The sequence below is a fragment of the Cotesia glomerata genome, linkage group LG8, assembly GCF_020080835.1.
Source record: "Cotesia glomerata isolate CgM1 linkage group LG8, MPM_Cglom_v2.3, whole genome shotgun sequence".
Lineage (NCBI taxonomy): Eukaryota > Metazoa > Arthropoda > Insecta > Hymenoptera > Braconidae > Cotesia > Cotesia glomerata.
This window is the reverse complement of record NC_058165.1, coordinates 5,206,765-5,223,745: the sequence shown is the minus strand read 5'-3', so window position 1 is coordinate 5,223,745 and position 16,981 is coordinate 5,206,765. Positions and strand designations below refer to the sequence as shown.

The 16,981-nt window shown below is 24.8% G+C and overlaps 2 protein-coding genes across 4 annotated transcripts; one reads left to right on the top strand and one right to left on the bottom strand.

Annotated features, from left to right (window-relative positions):
• Positions 1 to 450: 450 nt before the first annotated feature.
• On the bottom strand, positions 451 to 14,526 carry LOC123270031 (interferon-inducible double-stranded RNA-dependent protein kinase activator A homolog). Of its 3 annotated transcripts, XM_044735968.1 has the most exons (7): positions 14,320 to 14,524; positions 12,340 to 12,725; positions 12,014 to 12,152; positions 9,031 to 9,343; positions 8,561 to 8,710; positions 6,139 to 6,250; positions 457 to 871 (listed from the first exon to the last, which is right to left on the bottom strand). In XM_044735968.1, exons 2-7 carry the CDS (start codon positions 12,719 to 12,721, stop codon positions 735 to 737), a joined length of 1,233 nt encoding a protein of 410 aa, XP_044591903.1. In that variant the 5' UTR covers positions 12,722 to 12,725; positions 14,320 to 14,524; the 3' UTR covers positions 457 to 734. The 3 variants fall into 3 exon arrangements, with proteins under 3 accessions (XP_044591904.1, XP_044591905.1, XP_044591903.1); XM_044735969.1 differs by lacking the exon at positions 8,561 to 8,710 and having other exon boundaries at positions 451 to 871; positions 12,340 to 12,727; positions 14,321 to 14,526; XM_044735970.1 differs by lacking the exon at positions 14,320 to 14,524 and having other exon boundaries at positions 455 to 871; positions 12,014 to 12,137; positions 12,340 to 12,642.
• On the top strand, positions 3,679 to 6,137 carry LOC123270032 (5-formyltetrahydrofolate cyclo-ligase). The gene is made up of 4 exons (XM_044735971.1): positions 3,679 to 3,837; positions 3,933 to 4,191; positions 4,323 to 4,370; positions 5,884 to 6,137. Exons 1-4 carry the CDS (start codon positions 3,706 to 3,708, stop codon positions 6,060 to 6,062), a joined length of 618 nt encoding a protein of 205 aa, XP_044591906.1. The 5' UTR covers positions 3,679 to 3,705; the 3' UTR covers positions 6,063 to 6,137.
• Positions 14,527 to 16,981: the final 2,455 nt, after the last annotated feature.

The window sequence follows — 16,981 nt, the reverse complement described above, 5'->3', positions numbered from 1 at the left end:
TAATTGTTAAAATTTTTTTTTTTTATTTAATACACTTTTATTTACTTCATGATTTTTTTATATTAATTATCCACTATTAATATAAGTGAAAAAAAAAATTACTTGTTTTATTCAGTCGTAAGTCAACAATTACATATTAAATTAGTGTAATTATTTCGATTTTCAATCAGCAAATTTTAACCAAAAATTAAATTATTTTTCAAAAAATTTACAATATTACCATTGGAAAATATTTTTTTACGCACATATTTTTTTTATTTAATTTTTCTGTACTGTCTGCTACTGAAAAAATGACTAGATTTTGTTTTAATAATTCACATCTAGTATTTCTTATTAAAATTGCTTAGTGTTATATATAGATATATATTTATCATGATATATGCTTTAATTATATCGATTAAAAAATAAAAAATTGAAACTTGCATTTTTAAATTCAAAGCCAATAGTTTGTTAAAAATTCAAGTTTTTACACCAAGTAATATCAATAATATTTAACTACATGATCTATATGAATTGTATACTTGCAATTCTATAATAAAGAAAAATTTTCAGATATTACTATTCAGATTAATTAATAAATATTATAAGTATTTCAACTCCAATTAAAAAGCTATTTAATATCGCTTCCTTACGACCGTAAATAAAGAGCAGCTGGAGTTTCAGGATACAATTATGTAGTTTATTTTTATTTAAATAAATTTATTGTTATATTTTATCACTTATATTACGCTGGCTCACTTTTTTGTCATTATCTTAAGGTACTCAAGGGCATTCTGTGCTGCTGCTGCTTGAGCATCTTTGCTGGTAATACCGCTACCATAACATACTGCGACTGGCAAAGTTGATAATTGCACAAGGCACTGGCATTTACCTGTAAATAAAAATAAGGAATGGTTTTAATTTTAATATTTTTAAAAATAAAAAAATGTTTTTAAAAACACACACTTTATTAGCTTGTGTTAATTATAAATGCTAAAATTTCCTCAAATTTTAAACAATAGAAACTTTTTTATTATATTTTGAAATTATATTTAAAACATTTTTACTAAAATAAGTTTCTAGAAGTTTAAAAAACATCAAAATTTACAATAAAATTATTGTTTGTAAATTATATTAAGTAATAATTTTTTTAATTACGAAAAAAATTTATTATTTTATTAAATTTAGACAAAAATAATTTTATTTTAGTTATTTAATTTTTTTTTATTAAGGTAGTTTGGGAGCCAAATGACTTCAACTTAACCCCATATTTTTTATATTCATTCCAAATATTATCATTAAATACATCTATAGAAAAAAATCAGATTTTTTTACCACACCGTTTAAGAGATATAATTAATTAAAGTTTTGCAAAAATGCACGATTTCTTGTAAGTATCCTTGTTCAATAACTCCGGGAATGGAGAATTTATAAAAATCCGGCCAACTTGACCCCATAAAAAAAAACTTGCCAATAGATAGAACAATGTTTCATACATATTCTATCAAAATTTGATAATGATTCACCACATAGTTTTAATTTAATTAATTTTTTAATATCAAAAATTGATTTCTATCTTTGTTGTTTGTCGGATACATTACTCCCTCATCTTTATCAGGGGAAAAATGGCGACTTCTCGGTGCGCGGCTAATTTGAAATTGAAATATAATCATAAAGTTTTTTTGTATTAAAATAAATTGTTATTAAACATACATTAAAAGTTCATGTAAATTATAGCAGATTTAACATATTGAAGTGATATTTGCTAATTTAAACAATAAATGAACACGTGAGCGACTGTTTTAAGTACCGACCTTACATAACTAATAACAGTTGTTATTGTTTTGTGACATCCCAGTACTTGTCAGTTGATATTTTAATAATTATATTATTATAATTATTTAACCATAATTATAAATTGAATTTATTCATTTATATTCTGATTAGAAATAATTTTATATTTTTCGAGTGATCACTTGCAAAAAAGAAAAAAAAATATCTATTAATTTGACCTCAGATTGCGACTACCAAACTACCTTAAATAATAGAAATTTTTTTATTATATTTTAAAACAAGAGGCTGGCAATGGCCTGGTCGACTCGGTGCTCGTTTTTCGAAAGAGTGGGACCCGGGTTCGATCCCAGCACACACCAATATTTTTCAGTGATTATAATTAAAAATATGTGCGTTACGTTACGTTGCCAGCCTCTGGAAGTGGCAGAGATAGCCGGGCGGCACACGTCTGACTTGGGCAATCACACATTTAAGTAACAACTTGAATGGGTGACCACTTTAGTCAGTGTTGGCTAGCGCGAGGGATCTCTGCACACTAGGAGAGGGGCCTAATGCTCCAGTGGTCTATAAAGAAGAGTTTCTTATCAATCACTGTAGACTTAGCCCAGCTCCGACTGTACACTGATAGAAGGATTTATTTGTATTAAAAAATATTTGTTAATAGTTAACAAATCATTTATTAGAAACAACTTTTTAGTATTAAACAAATATTTCTTAGTATTTAAAATGATTTGTTTGTATTTAATAAATCTGATATTCATTTATTAAATATTAATAAATCTTTTTAAATACTAAGAAATATTTGTTAAGGACTAAAAAGTTGTCTCTAATAAATGATTTGTTAAATATTAACAAATATTTTTAACTATAAACAAATCCTTCTATCAGTGTACTATCATGGGTTTTCTCTGTGGTTTCCCCATGATTCTGTTCCAACAGCCTGAGAAGGTGAGGTTCAGGGTGAATACGGTACAGAAAGCACAAGTCGGTCCACAGCCGCAAAAATTAAAAGCAGAAATGAAGTGTCGGGTGGGACTTGCTGAGGTCCAATATGAGAAATAGAAAAAGCGTAGAGCTAGGAGAAAAAGAGGAATCAGCCTTGTAAAAACCGAGAGGTGTACAAGTAAAGCATAATAATAAAAATATCATATTTTGAAATTATATTTAAAACATTTTCATGAAAATAATTTTCTAGAAGCTTAAAAAACGTCAGATTTATTATAAAATTATTGTTTGTAAATTATATTGAGTAATAATTTTTTTAATTAAAAAAAAATCTATTATTTTATTAAATTTTTTTTTAATTTATGAAAAATTTCTATTTTATTTAATCCACAATTTTACTCAAATTTTAATAAAAAAAAAATTTAATTTAAAAAAATTAAAAATTTGCTCAGTTTTGAAGTTTACAAAAAAATTTTTTTAGTCAATTTAATTTCACACAACTCTATAATAAAATAATAATAAAACATTTTTTTGTGCTTTTAAATGTGAACAACCTTCTCATCTAATTTTAATTGCTGTGAACAATTAAGTACTTTTATAAAAAAAAAAAAAAAAAAAGCGTCCCATTTTTACCGAAGTTTCTCTGCATCTTCTCAGCAATGATTGCTTTTAAAATAAATTAGCAACTTATAAAATCGATCTAATTGCATTAATATAAATTTATCATTAAAAAATTTTTTATTTCAATTAAATTAATAAAGTACTACAATAATTTACTTTTTTTTTTTTGAAATGCATTTATAATTCCGTTTTTTTTTATAAATAATTTTTTTCATACTTAAAAAAAAAGAAAAAAGTGATAAAAAAAACTGCAATTGTAGATTAAGATAACATTTTAAATTTTTTCTTTCAATCGATACTGAATGTCATGGATCAAACGATAACTATACCATAAAAATAAAAACAAGACTCTTAAATCAAAGGATCATGAGCATAAATAAAGTAGCGATGGATGGAATAAAATTAGCAAAACGCGCTCTCCGTAATGAAGTGCAAGATGTAATCAACAGAATAAGTAATGAAGAAAAAGCGCGACAATCTAATGCTGTTTATAATAAGGTAAATTAATAAAATTTCTTATAATTTTTTGATAACCTATCTTAGCATATGTTTGGAGGTTAAATATGCTAATATATTTTTTCTTAATTTTACAGTTAATTGCTTTACCAGAATTCGAATCAAGTAAAAGAGTATCAATATACTTGAGCACTGCCAATGAAATCAATACAATACCAATTTTGGAGCATTTATTTAAATTTAACAAACAGGTGTTTGTTCCTAAGTATGAGGGTAAAAGTATGATGATGGTCAAATTATATTCGATGGACGATTACGATAAATTGCCTCTTACTAAATGGAATATTAAACAACCTGCTACTGATGATACTACACGAGAAGATGCTTTAAAAACAGGTATTACAATAATTAAAAAATTGTAATTTATAAAGACAAAAATTCTTTAAGAATTTTTGTTTTAAATACATTTTTTTTGATTGATTATTATTATTTTAAATTAAATTAATTTATTTATTATTTCTACAAAGGTGGACTGGATTTAATAATTTTACCAGGCGTTGCATTTACTAAAACTGGTAAGTTATATCAATAAAAATAAAATATTACAAGTAACTATATACAATGAGAGTAATTTTGTGCTATTCAGAATAATTTTGATTATTATTAACAAATATTTTTTCATTTTTTTATATTATCAAAATTTTTGTAATTATTTCTAATCTTTATTATTAAGAGATTAAGAAAAATTTTGTTTTCAGGATAGTCTTGTGATAAAATCAGTTTTTTTAATTAAATTTAGTGTCATTGCAAAGGTCTTGACTTGAATTTGTGCCTTTTTAAGGTTTTACATCATTCTCACCGATAGTCAATTTATTATGATATAAGTATTTAGGCTGCATTCGAAAATACTCTATCTCTAGATCCATAATAATGAAATGACCTTGTATCTCGTGAGCTATTGATATTTTTAAAGATATAAACTCACCCCGATGTTACACTCATCAAGACCTTTCATTCGAGTACCCACATGTATTTTTTTATATATTTTATATACATCACAAATATATCAAATATCATGTATACAAAATATATATGAAAAATGCATGTAGGTACTACTCAAATGAAAGGTTTCGATAAGCATAACATCAAGATGGGCTTATATCTTCATAAATGTCAATAATTATGAAATGCCCTTGTATCTTGTGAACTATTAACATTTTTAAAGATATAAGCTCATCCTGGTGTTACACTCATCAAGAGCTTTCATTTGAGTACCCACATCAATTTTTCATATATTTTGTATATTTATATATAAATATATATATATAATATATATATATATATATATATATATATATAAGCATGCATATATATATATATATATATATATATATTATATATCTGTATATATGAAAAATATATGAAAATGCATGTGGGTACTCAAATAAAAGCTCTTGATGAGCGTAACATCAAGATGAGCTTACATCTTAAAAAATATTAATAATTAAGAAATGACTTTGTATCTTGTGAACCATTGACATTTTTAAAGATATAAGCTCACCCCGACAATTCACTCATCGAGACCTTTCATTTGAGTACCCACATCAATTTTTCATATATTTTACATATTTATATGTTTCACAAATACCATATATATAAAATATATAAAAAATGTCATATGGGCACTCAAATGAAAGCTCTTGATGCGTGTAACATCGGGATGAGCTTATATCTTTAAAAACGTCAATATTTAAGTACAGTACAATTTAACAAGTCATTATTTAATAAAGCAAAATTTTATTTATTTATAGTTCACAAGTCACGACAGTCACATAGTGGCTACAAGGTTGCTAATACAATTTAAATTTCTAAAAAATTTCAATAACCAGTAAAACTAAATTCTAAAAAAAAGGGAATACAAGATTTTTTTTTAATTAAATTTTTAACAAATTTTTTTTTTGCCTTCAATAATATTTTTATCTAAATATTTTTATATTAAAAAAAAAAAAAAAAAAAAAAAAAATAGTTCTCAATTTTCAAAGCCTGTACCGACACAGTGTACATTTAAATTTATTTACAAACTTCCAGGAAAAAGATTAGGCCACGGCATGGGATACTATGATAAATTTATCGCAAATCGCATCAAGTTTCAAGGAAGAAAACCTTATTTAATTGCTGTGGCTTTCAATGAACAAATTAAACATGATATTCCTACTACAGATAAAGATATGCCTCTCGACATGGTGATAACAGAAAATTCAACATAAACATCATTAAAAATAATATAATAATAATTATTATCATTATAACGATTAAATAAATAATAAAGCTTTTTTAACTCACCACTGATTGATTTTTCTTCAATATCAACATAAGTTACTTCAAATAATTGTTCAGATGCTATTTCTTGCAAGAATTGAACCAAATTAATTACTCCATCATTCAGACATGTATTCTGAAAATGAAATATAAAATTTACTATTTATATGTCAATTATTTATCACTTACATTGTAGTTGAATTTGTCATTTCGATAATTTAAAAAAAAAATAGTTTGGAAAATCCAAAAGTGCACGCCTCATAATCTCATTTTCCACAATAAAGTTGATTAAAATAAAATACAAAAAACAAAATAATAAAAAACAGAAAACTGCTATGGTTTAGTGGTACCATAATTTTAAGGTGAAGAAAAAAAATACTATAATAAAATATATGTATAGATATACAGATACACAGTCGTATCTTAGTTTTTTATAAATAATAATTAAACGCCAGTAAATTGAAGGCTCATATTAATTGAGAAAGTCCTTAGTGTGTTATTTTAGATGATAAAAAAAAAATTATTCCGGTACGATTATTTTTTCGAGCTATTTTCCTGCCACATACGCGGATCCATAAACACAGACACACGGACGTCCAGGAAAGATTATTTTTAATTTTATTATTTACAATGTTAAACAAAATAATTGTTATTGAAATGTATTTTATGTGCCTGACAAATTATTTTACTTGATATAAGTGCACTCATATTATCCTGTAAGTGCGATATAAGTAAAAAAAAATCAATTTCAGTTTCGAGAAAACTCCTTTTTTTTTTTTGCCGAGAGTAGAGCACGACCTCAACGCTTCGCTTATGACGCGTGCAATATCGTTCGATTATTCAGTCAATTTTATTTATTTTAATGTCTTTTAAAATGCCTAACTTCTCAACTACTACCTTTGAGCATTCTTTCGTAATTTCTGCGATCCGAATCTGGAGAGACTTACCAATTGAAGCCTCAAATTTACTTAGCCTAAACATATTCAAGACTAGTGCATTTGAATTCCTTATGAAGCGTGAACGAGACAATGAATCTAAATTTTTAACTATTGATATTCATCTACTCAATTTTGTTGCATGAATTTATCATCTTTTTGTATTTGCATCACTGATTTTAACTCTTTAATTCTTATATTTAAATTCATACTTTTCTAGTATTTATTACTAGCTGTTACTCGCCCGCTCCGCTGGGCGCTTTATAGAATTGCATTTTTAGATCTAGACTTGAAATTTAATTAGAGTATTGTTTTGACTTGCACAGATTCCAAATTTTATCGAATTAGCATGTACCATTTATCCATGTAATTATTCTAGCTAATATTCATTGTAACTTTTAATATACAATCATTATAACATTCCCGTGTCTTTCTTACAAAAATAAATTATAATTGATATGAAAAAAAAAATTTGTAATGACCATTGAAAGTTTCAGTTAAAGAAATTGCAGGTTTCATAAGTGAGAAGAAATCTGCCTAGTATATAAACATAACCAATAGAATTAAAAAATTTATTTTAAACAAATGACAATCGAATAGAATAAATTTAGTTATAATAAAAATTCATTATTTCTAAGTCAAAAAAATATAGGTTCCGGATAAGTAATCACCACCATATCATTTACTAAAACCTTCTCTGAAACACGCTGCATCTTGTGGTATAAGTATTATTTCGATTGGTTCAATAGTTTTCGCAGTATAATAGGACAAAAAAAACCGGCTCTCCATTTATTAGTATAGATAGATAATTACATTCCAAATTTAAGAAAAAACATTTTTTCTTGACCCGTAGTGATCACACTTCTTAAAAATAACGTAGTGGTCATACTGAGTCTAGTTGACCCCATATACGGAAAAAATTATTGCTACTTGCGTTCTTTTCAATATTTTCACTCGAACCATGCATGAGAGTAATTATTAACACTTCCGTTGAATAACTCAATCGTTTTTTAATTTTTTTTAATTGTTCAATTATAAAAAAAAAATGCGAGAAAGTCAAATTTCGACAAATTTGACTTTTTTTTTAACTAAAAACTTCATTTTTTAAGATAAATGAAAATGACCTCCGGGGTTCTACTCCGGATATCGCATACTTTTAAAAAAAAGTGGTGTCATGTCGAGCTTTTAAAAAAGTATACTGATTTGTGCAATTGAAATCGTAAATTTCCATGAATCTCAAAAAATTTTCAAACAATAATAGATGGTACCACAGATACCATTTTGAATGATATCTTCGAAGCAAGAGCAACTCAAAAATTGCCTCGGGTCATCTAGACCCATAATGACCACTAAGGGTTAATATCTAAAATTTGAAATTTTATATCTTCATCATTTATACGTGTACTTTATTATACTATTATCTTGTATACTTTTGCCATTTGGCTATACTGCCTTGGCATTGAAATTAAATAATAAATAAATAAATAAATAATAAAAATTAATATTCAAACCTGTAACTCTGATAATTTAACTCCGGTGGAAGACTTGAGGTTCTTGTGAAATTGCGAAACTTTATGACTGTGAGGAGTGGTGAGTGTAGAAATTTTGCTATCTTTTAGTGTTGTATAGCGTGCAGCCAAGTTAATATTCCTCTCGACAATCTATAACGGATAAGTTTTTTATTTTACATATTAATTATTTGTTAATAATATTTTTTTAAATTAATATAAATGAAGTGGAGAAACGGTATCAAACAAAAAATAGTTAAATAAATTAATTAAAGATATTCCGTTATAGATTTTGGAGGATGACATTTTTTTAGTTTGCTTAATTATTATATATAAATCATCACCTCCACTTCACTTGTCACATATTTTCACATTTTACTCATCGATATAATTTAATAATCTACTACTTACTTTATATTTTTAATAAAAATAATTTTAGTAAAATAAAATGATTATAGTTAATATTTATTCACCTCATCTTCATCAAGACCACCTCCAGGGTTGGCTACTGGATCAGTTGTATCACGCAAGGCCTGCCACATTTTGTGAGCAGCTTGACGTTTTGCAAGTTTCTTACTTTTACCCTGGCCAACTTGTCGGTATTTTAGCATAGCACAGACGATTGTAAACTGACGCTCGTGAGGAAGGCCTGTTTCACCTTCCATTGTGTATTTCGGTGGTGGCCAGTGACGTGACATACACATTTCTTGGAGTGATCCGATTGGATTGTTGATAACTTTTTCTTCTCCATAATTACCCTCTGCATCTGGTTGCGCACTTTGCAAGCTAAAATAAAATAAAGAAAATTTTTTATTTTTTTATAAAAAACATAAATATTACAAGTGATTTTTTTCTTTTAATTAAATTTTTTGGTGAATTGTTTTTTAGAAAAAATTTTAATGAAATTTATTTAGATATTTTATTAATTTAAAAAATATATCAAAGTTTTTATTTATAAAAAAAAAAAAAATCGAAATTATACATCATTGTAAAAAATAGTCTGACAATTATTAGATTGTTGAACTTTAATAAAATCTATAATTATGATAAAGTAAAAATTAAAGATAGTTTAATCAGGTTTAATATTTTTTTTGTTCATACCTAAGCTATCTCTTTGAAATTTTTAAATTATTTAAGATAAGTTGTAATAAAATTGTTTTTAATAATTTTTAAAAATTTCTATTACAATAATTGGCTCTACTAAAAATTTTTGTAAGCTTAGTACACAGATATTTCAAAATTCAATATCGAGTCCACGAAAAAAATGTAAGTTTAAAATCTATTTTTTTAATTTAATAATCTTTGTGTACACATCCTTCAAAAATTAACTCATTATATACTTACAAATATAATGGTTAAATTACAAGACGAAAACACGGTAAAATAAAATACCGGATTTTATAAAATAAAAAATTAAACTTTCGTAGACTAAACTTACAAAATAAATTATAAAATTATAAAATTTTATTTTAATTTTAATAAAATTTTTGTAATCTTAATACAAATTTTCGGAATTTTTGTAGATAAAATGAGATTTTTAACTAAAACCGTCTTTTTTAATTTTTACATACTCGAGTTTGTAAAATTACATGACGTTCATCTATATTATCAAGAGAATAAGAAAAATTTTGTGTCCAGGATATTCATGTAATAAAATCGGTTTTTTTAAGTAAAATTTAGTGTCATTGCAAGGATCTTGACTTGAATTTGTGCTTTTTTAAGGTTTTATATCATTCTCACCGATAGTCAGTTTATTATGATAAGTATTCAGACTGCATTCGAAAATGCTCTATCTCTAGATCCATAATTAAGAAATGACCTTGTATCTCGTGAACTATTGACATTTTTAAAGATATAAGCTCACTCCGACATTACACTCATCGAGACCTTTCATTTGAGTACCCACATCAATTTTTTCATATATTTATATATATTATATATATGTATATATGAAAAATACATCAAAATGCATGTGGGTACTCAAATGAAAGCTCTTGATGAGTGTAACTTCAGGATGAGCTTATATCTTCATAAATGTCAATAATTATGAAAGTACAGTGCAATTTAACAAAAGTCATTATTTAATAAAGCAAGATTTTATTTATTTATAGTTCACAAGTCACGGCAGTCACATAGTGATTGCAAGGTTGCTTGCTAATTTGTTATTATTACCAATAATAATTAATAAACAAACTTCATTCTCTCATAAGGACGGTCATCCCCAAATTTTAATCTTTACTATTTTTAAAAAATTCAAAAGTCAAAAAAAGTGGTGAATTTTTTTTGTTTTTTTTTTTTTCAGGCAGTCGCCGTTTTGTGAAAAAATTTTTTTTCAACTTTTCCGTAATTCCGACCATAGCGACATTACTTTAGATTAATAATCTTTTTTATTTTTTTGTTTCCGATTGCTAGGAGGGTTGGAATCGTGGGTATCGTCATGTGCCAATTTTTTGAAACCTCTCCACTTCATGAGCTGCTAATTTTTTGAATTTTCAACTTTTTTTATTTTTTTTCTGTATTATTATAATGTTAATAAATAACTTATAAAAAAATATATACAGTAAAAATATCAATTGCCTTTTTTTTACGGTACTTTAAAAATTAGCTGAAATTTCATGCTTCTAGACCAGAATACCCCCTTAATATAGTTTTAGTAACTAACCCTTAATATAGCTTTTTAGTTACTAAGTTATACTAAGACATACTTTGTATAAACTTTTCAGTGACCCTGTTATTGGCTTTATAGCTGTTGGGTCTCATTATATTGAAATAAATAAATATAAATAATGTTTATAAGTATATAGCATATGATGATGTTAACTTATTTCGGTGTATACTATCAGTTACTTATTGAGTTTCTATATCTTGTTACTGTATTAGTATATTATTATTATAATTTATTAGCTACATGTGCCATTTAGATTTACAATATGTAATTTTTTGTAACTTTTTTATTGTGCCTTTTGCTGTTAGGTTATTTTATTTTATTTTATTTTAGATTATTAAATTTATCAAATAAATTTAATCAAGTGATATTACATTACATGATGGTAACGGGAGCAGATAAAAATGAAAAATTCTAAAATTTTAAGATATAATTACAAGTATTAGGTGGGGAAATAACAAAATTAAAAAAAAAAAAAAGATTATTGTATTGATTTGTGTTCTGATTAGATCAAGAGATGCTTCTTGGTATTGTTATTAAATAAATAAATAACAATAAAAAAAAATTTTTAATAAATTTTTTACCAGACATATTATTAAAAAATTTTAATTATCCTCACAGAAATTTGCTTTAAAAAAATTTTGGGAAATAACAGTTTTTTATTTTTAATGTGTACTTATTGCCTACAAATTAATTGTCCAAAGTTTCATAAAAAATTTCTATCCTGATAAAAAGGACAATTTATAAAATTTATTTAAAAATAATGGTAGGTAGTAAATAAATAAACTTACTCGTTAATGTTATTAATTTGCGGATCAGCAGCGGCATCACCTGAATTAACCCCAATTAGTTTATCTAATACAGCTTTAGCCGCGGCGTGTTTAGCATCTTTTTTGGACCTGCCGGTCCCCATAGCTGAAACAATTGGATCTACTTCAATAATTTAATTGTTCATACATAAAATAAAATTATAAGCAGTATAATTCATACCCAAGTCACAAAAATAATTAATAAAAAATATTGTTTTTTACCAACAAAATTTCTTATAAAAAAACAACATTTACACCGATCGGGATAACAAAATATTTAGTTACAAGCATAACTTTAGTATACGAACCAACGACATCAGCAACGGTTACCCGATAACGAAATGTCGGTTCATGAACAGCTCCTTCTATCTGTACCAGCTCGTATTTTGGAGTTGTACCACGTCGTGATAACAATTCTTGAAGTACAGACACTGGTGTCTTGGATGGTAATGATTTCATTTCTAATCTTGCTGCTTCGTACAAGGGCAAAGCTTCAGACATCAATGCATGCATGGTAACTCTTGCTCTACCACGACGATGAGAATTATTTGATGAATGATTTAATACAGGTCCAACACCACCACCACCACCACCAACACCCCCACCACCAACATTACCTGGACCAACTGGACCACCAGCAACTCCAATCACCACGTTACCAACTTGCTGACCATGTCGCATGTCTTCCATTTTTTCCTAAGAATATTAAATTTTAATTAATCATTTTTTTTTTAAAGTTCTAGTATCTATTTTTTTTTTTTTTTTTTTTAAATGAGATTTAAATATGATACTAAAATTAGCCGGCGTTCAACCATTTTTTATTTTTTTTATTATAATTAATTTAGCAGATATTTGATAATTTTTAGAATTTTTTTAACAGATAAATTATGACAAAAAAAAGAAGAAAAAATTATGAAAATTTAGTTAACCGACATCTAAAAATTTTTAGAATTTTTTTTTCATTGAAAAAATCACTACAGAAAAATATAAAAAAATTTCATTTGTAAAAAACTTGAAAAACTATAAATGAAAATTAAGTTAACCAATATCTAAAAATATTTATAAATTTTTTTATTAAAAACATTATTACAAAAAGATAAGAAAAAAAAATTATTACAAAAAAAAAAAAAAATTTCATCTCAAAAATTTGAAAAACTACACGTGCAATTTAAAAAAAGTATTTTTTTGTTCTAATTTAATTATTTAAAAAAATCAAAAAATTAAAAACGTCAGCTAACTTTAGTATTATAAAAAAATTGATATGCAGAAATTTAAAAAAATAAAAAATGCAATTTTAAAAAAATAATTTTTTGCCAAAAATTTTCCTTTTAATAAAATTAAAAAATTATCTATTAACTTTGATATCGTTTTTTTATTAATTAAATTAGAACTAAAAAATATTTTTTTTTAATTGCAAGTATAGTTTTTTAAATTTTGTACATGTGAAATTTTTTCTTTTAATTTTTTAAAAATAATATTTTAATAAAATAAATTATAAAAATTTTCAGATGGCTAATTTAATTTTCATCATTGAAATTGATGAAAATTAAGTTAGCCGACATCTAAAAATTTTTAGAATTTTTTTTTATTAAAAAAATTATTACAAAATAACCAAAAAAATTTTTCATTTGTAAAAAACTTGAAAAACTGTAAGTGCAATTAAAAAAAAAATATTTTTTAGTTTTAATTTAATAATTAAACAATTAAAAACGTCGGCTAACTTTTGTGTTATTTGAAATTGAGACAACAATATTATATTTTTTTTTTTAATAAAAGGTCTAAAAAATTATTTATAAAAAATTGTACTTATTATTTTTTAAAGCTCTAAAGATGGAATTTTTCAAATAAATTTTTCTTGTTATAATTAATTAGTTAAAAAAATTTTTTAAATCATCAGATGTCTCAATTATTTTTGTTATTTAATTTTTGGGAAAAAAAAATGTTATTTTTAAATGTTAAAAATTCTTTTATTTGCTAAAAATTAAATTTGTGTGATATAAATTTGCGAATTAATTATTTGTAAATTGTCAGAGCAAATCGATGGCACAAATAAGGTGATTGATTTTATGTGTAAAAAAAAATAAAATAAATTTATTGAGATATTTTAATAAAATGTAGAAATTTAAATAGAAGAAAATTGAAAAATAAGTAAAAAAAAAAAAAGGAAGATAAAATAATAATTTTTTTTCAGACATTGATAGGGTTACTGGTAAGTGCTGAGTATGTGAGACATTATAGAGCCCGGTGAACTAGAAACGGAGTACGAATAAAAAATATTTAAACACTTACGATTGTTATTGTAAATAATGAACAGTTGATTTATTTCCCGTGAGCCAATTCCTATACGAAAAGCGAATCCTGCTTTTTGTGATTGATCCAAATCTCACAAAAAGCTTGATCCGTTTGACGACAGAAAAATTGGATTTTGTTCTTTCCTACTCGGGAATCCTTTCGCTGGTTCTGGAGCTTTTCATATGCTACGTCACGCTATATATGAATTGTGTATATGTGTAGGACTTTGACATGTTGTATCTATAATTGTGATATAGTTTGACTAAACTCAATGTCCGCGCGCCTTAATATAAGTACAGAGTATATATTTTCATGATACTGAAGTTAGCCGACGTTTTTGATTTATTAAATTAGAACTAAAAATTGCACTTAAAACTCTTCAAGTTTTGTACAAATTAAATTTTATTTTTTTGTAACAATTTTTTCAATAAAAAAAATTATAAAAATTTTTAGATGTAGGCTAATTCAATTTTTGTGGGATGCGGCTTATGGTACGGCTGATGGAAGATACGGACCTGTTAATGTACGGGGCTGTTATTATATACCTACGGATCTGTTATTGATAATTAATCTTTAGTAAGTATTTTATGTTTTTTAATTAATTTTAATTTTTTATGATACTGAAATTAAGAGACATCTTTCAATTCTTTGGATTTTCATAATCTCTAAATTATTATAAAAAAATTTTAACAAAATTTACAAGTGTAAGTTTTTATGATACTGAAGTTAGCTGACAAAACTGTCAATTTTTTTAATTTTTATAAAAAGTCAATTACAGTAATAAATAATAGTTTAAAAAAAACTAAAAACACGCTTTTTATAGAAAACCAAACTAAAAAATAGAAAATAAATTTAAATTAAGAATAGTGTTAAAAATTTCAATAAATATAAATTAATAATAGTGTAAATAAAAAAAATGTATTTTATTTTAAAAAAAGCGTGAGGTGCATGGTGTCAATAGTTATAAATATTTTATTGACAGATATGAGTAGAGTGATTATCATTTTGATAATATCTTAAAAAGCACCCCACGCTTTTTTTAAAATAAAATACATTTTTTTTATTTACACTATTATTAATTTATATTTATTGAAATTTTTAACACTATTCTTAATTTAAATTTATTTTCTATTTTTTAGTTTGGTTTTCTATAAAAAGCGTGTTTTTAGTTTTTTTAAACTATTATTTATTTTTTACTTTTTAGTTTGGTTTATTTATAAAAGCGTGATTTTTTAGTTTTTTTAAACTATTATTTGTTGATTATCAAAAATATTCAGGCGCACAAATTACCCACGGAGAGTTACATACTGACATACTGACATACAAGTGAAGCTAATAAAAAATAATTATTTATAAATATTATAAATACGGGGAATCAGAGTTCGATTTCGGAGAGGGAGCCTGAGAAACGGCTACCAGAACCAAGGAAGGCCGCAGGCGCGCAGATTACCCACGGAGAGTTACTGACATACTAACAAACTGACATACAAGTGAAGCTAATATAAAGCGTGTAATAAAAAAAAATTTCCACTAATCGAAATCTAAAAATTTTTATAATTTTTTATGACATTAAAGTTAGCAGTCACTTAACCATTTTTTAATTTTTCTAAACAAATAGATTTTTTTTCCAAAAAATTATTTTTAAAAAATTGCATTTTTTATTTTTTAAAATTTCTACAAGTCAATTTTTTTTTCTACTTTTTTTGCCATAATTTATTTGTTAAAAAAATTCTTAAAATTATCCAATATCTGCTAAATTAATTTTTATTAATTTTTTTTTAGAAAAAAATTATTGCAAACAATTGAAAAAAATATTTGACTTCTAAAAAATTTGAAAAACTGTAAGTGCAATTTTAAAAAATATTTTTTTGTTCTAATTTAATAAATGAAAAAAAAATCAAAAACGTCGGCTAACTTTAGGATTATAATTTTTTTTTAATTTTCACATGTGGAATTTTTTACTTAAATTTTTTTCATAATTTTATTGCTATAAAATTTTAAAAAAAATTTTGATGTCAGTTAACTTCAGTGTCTTAAATTTTTTAAGAATTAATATTTTTCTTCAATTAAAATTTTTTATAATTAAAATATTCAATTATCTAAACAAATTTAACCCTTTTGGACCTTGCCCTACATGCCAAGAAGGGGCAAACGACAATTTAGAGCATTTCATATAACAGAATATTCTGTTATGTGTCTTATATCATGTGCATATGCGTCTTATATCATAAAGAAAGGATTAAAATTTGCAAATAATCTAAATATACCGATGTAGGAACTAACAGGAAAGTGGTGGAAATATGTAAAATGCACATATTAAGTCAATTAAACAAAATCATTTTTTACATTGAGCAACTTGGTAAACTAAGAGAAATTTACAAAACTAGAAATAACTTAAAATTAAGAAATTAATTTATTTTTTTTTTTTATAATATTTGTATCATAAACCAAATTTCTTTGTGAAATGAGATGTACACTAATTAATGCAATCAAAATCTATCTATATTTAATCATTTTAATAATTAACTCATAAATACTCCATTTCAATCTTAAAATAATTTTTTATTTATTTAAACTTACACATATAAATTATATATTCAATTTCATTTCACACTTATCTATCCACAGATTCGGTAGAATCTGGCGCCAAGTTCCGTT

Bases quoted from the DNA above. Each gene is read 5' to 3' on its own strand.
- LOC123270031 (XM_044735968.1), bottom strand. From the start codon at position 12,721: ATGGAAGACATGCGACATGGTCAGCAAGTTGGTAACGTGGTGATTGGA. The intron at 9,344-12,013 runs GTAAGTTTATTT...ATTTTATTTTAG, and splicing joins CAAATTAATAACATTAACGA to CTTGCAAAGTGCGCAACCAG. The intron at 872-6,138 runs GTGAGTTAAAAA...TTTTATTTACAG, and splicing joins TGAAGAAAAATCAATCAGTG to GTAAATGCCAGTGCCTTGTG.
- LOC123270032 (XM_044735971.1), top strand. From the start codon at position 3,706: ATGAGCATAAATAAAGTAGCGATGGATGGAATAAAATTAGCAAAACGC. The intron at 3,838-3,932 runs GTAAATTAATAA...TTAATTTTACAG, and splicing joins CTAATGCTGTTTATAATAAG to TTAATTGCTTTACCAGAATT. The intron at 4,192-4,322 runs GTATTACAATAA...ATTTCTACAAAG, and splicing joins AGAAGATGCTTTAAAAACAG to GTGGACTGGATTTAATAATT.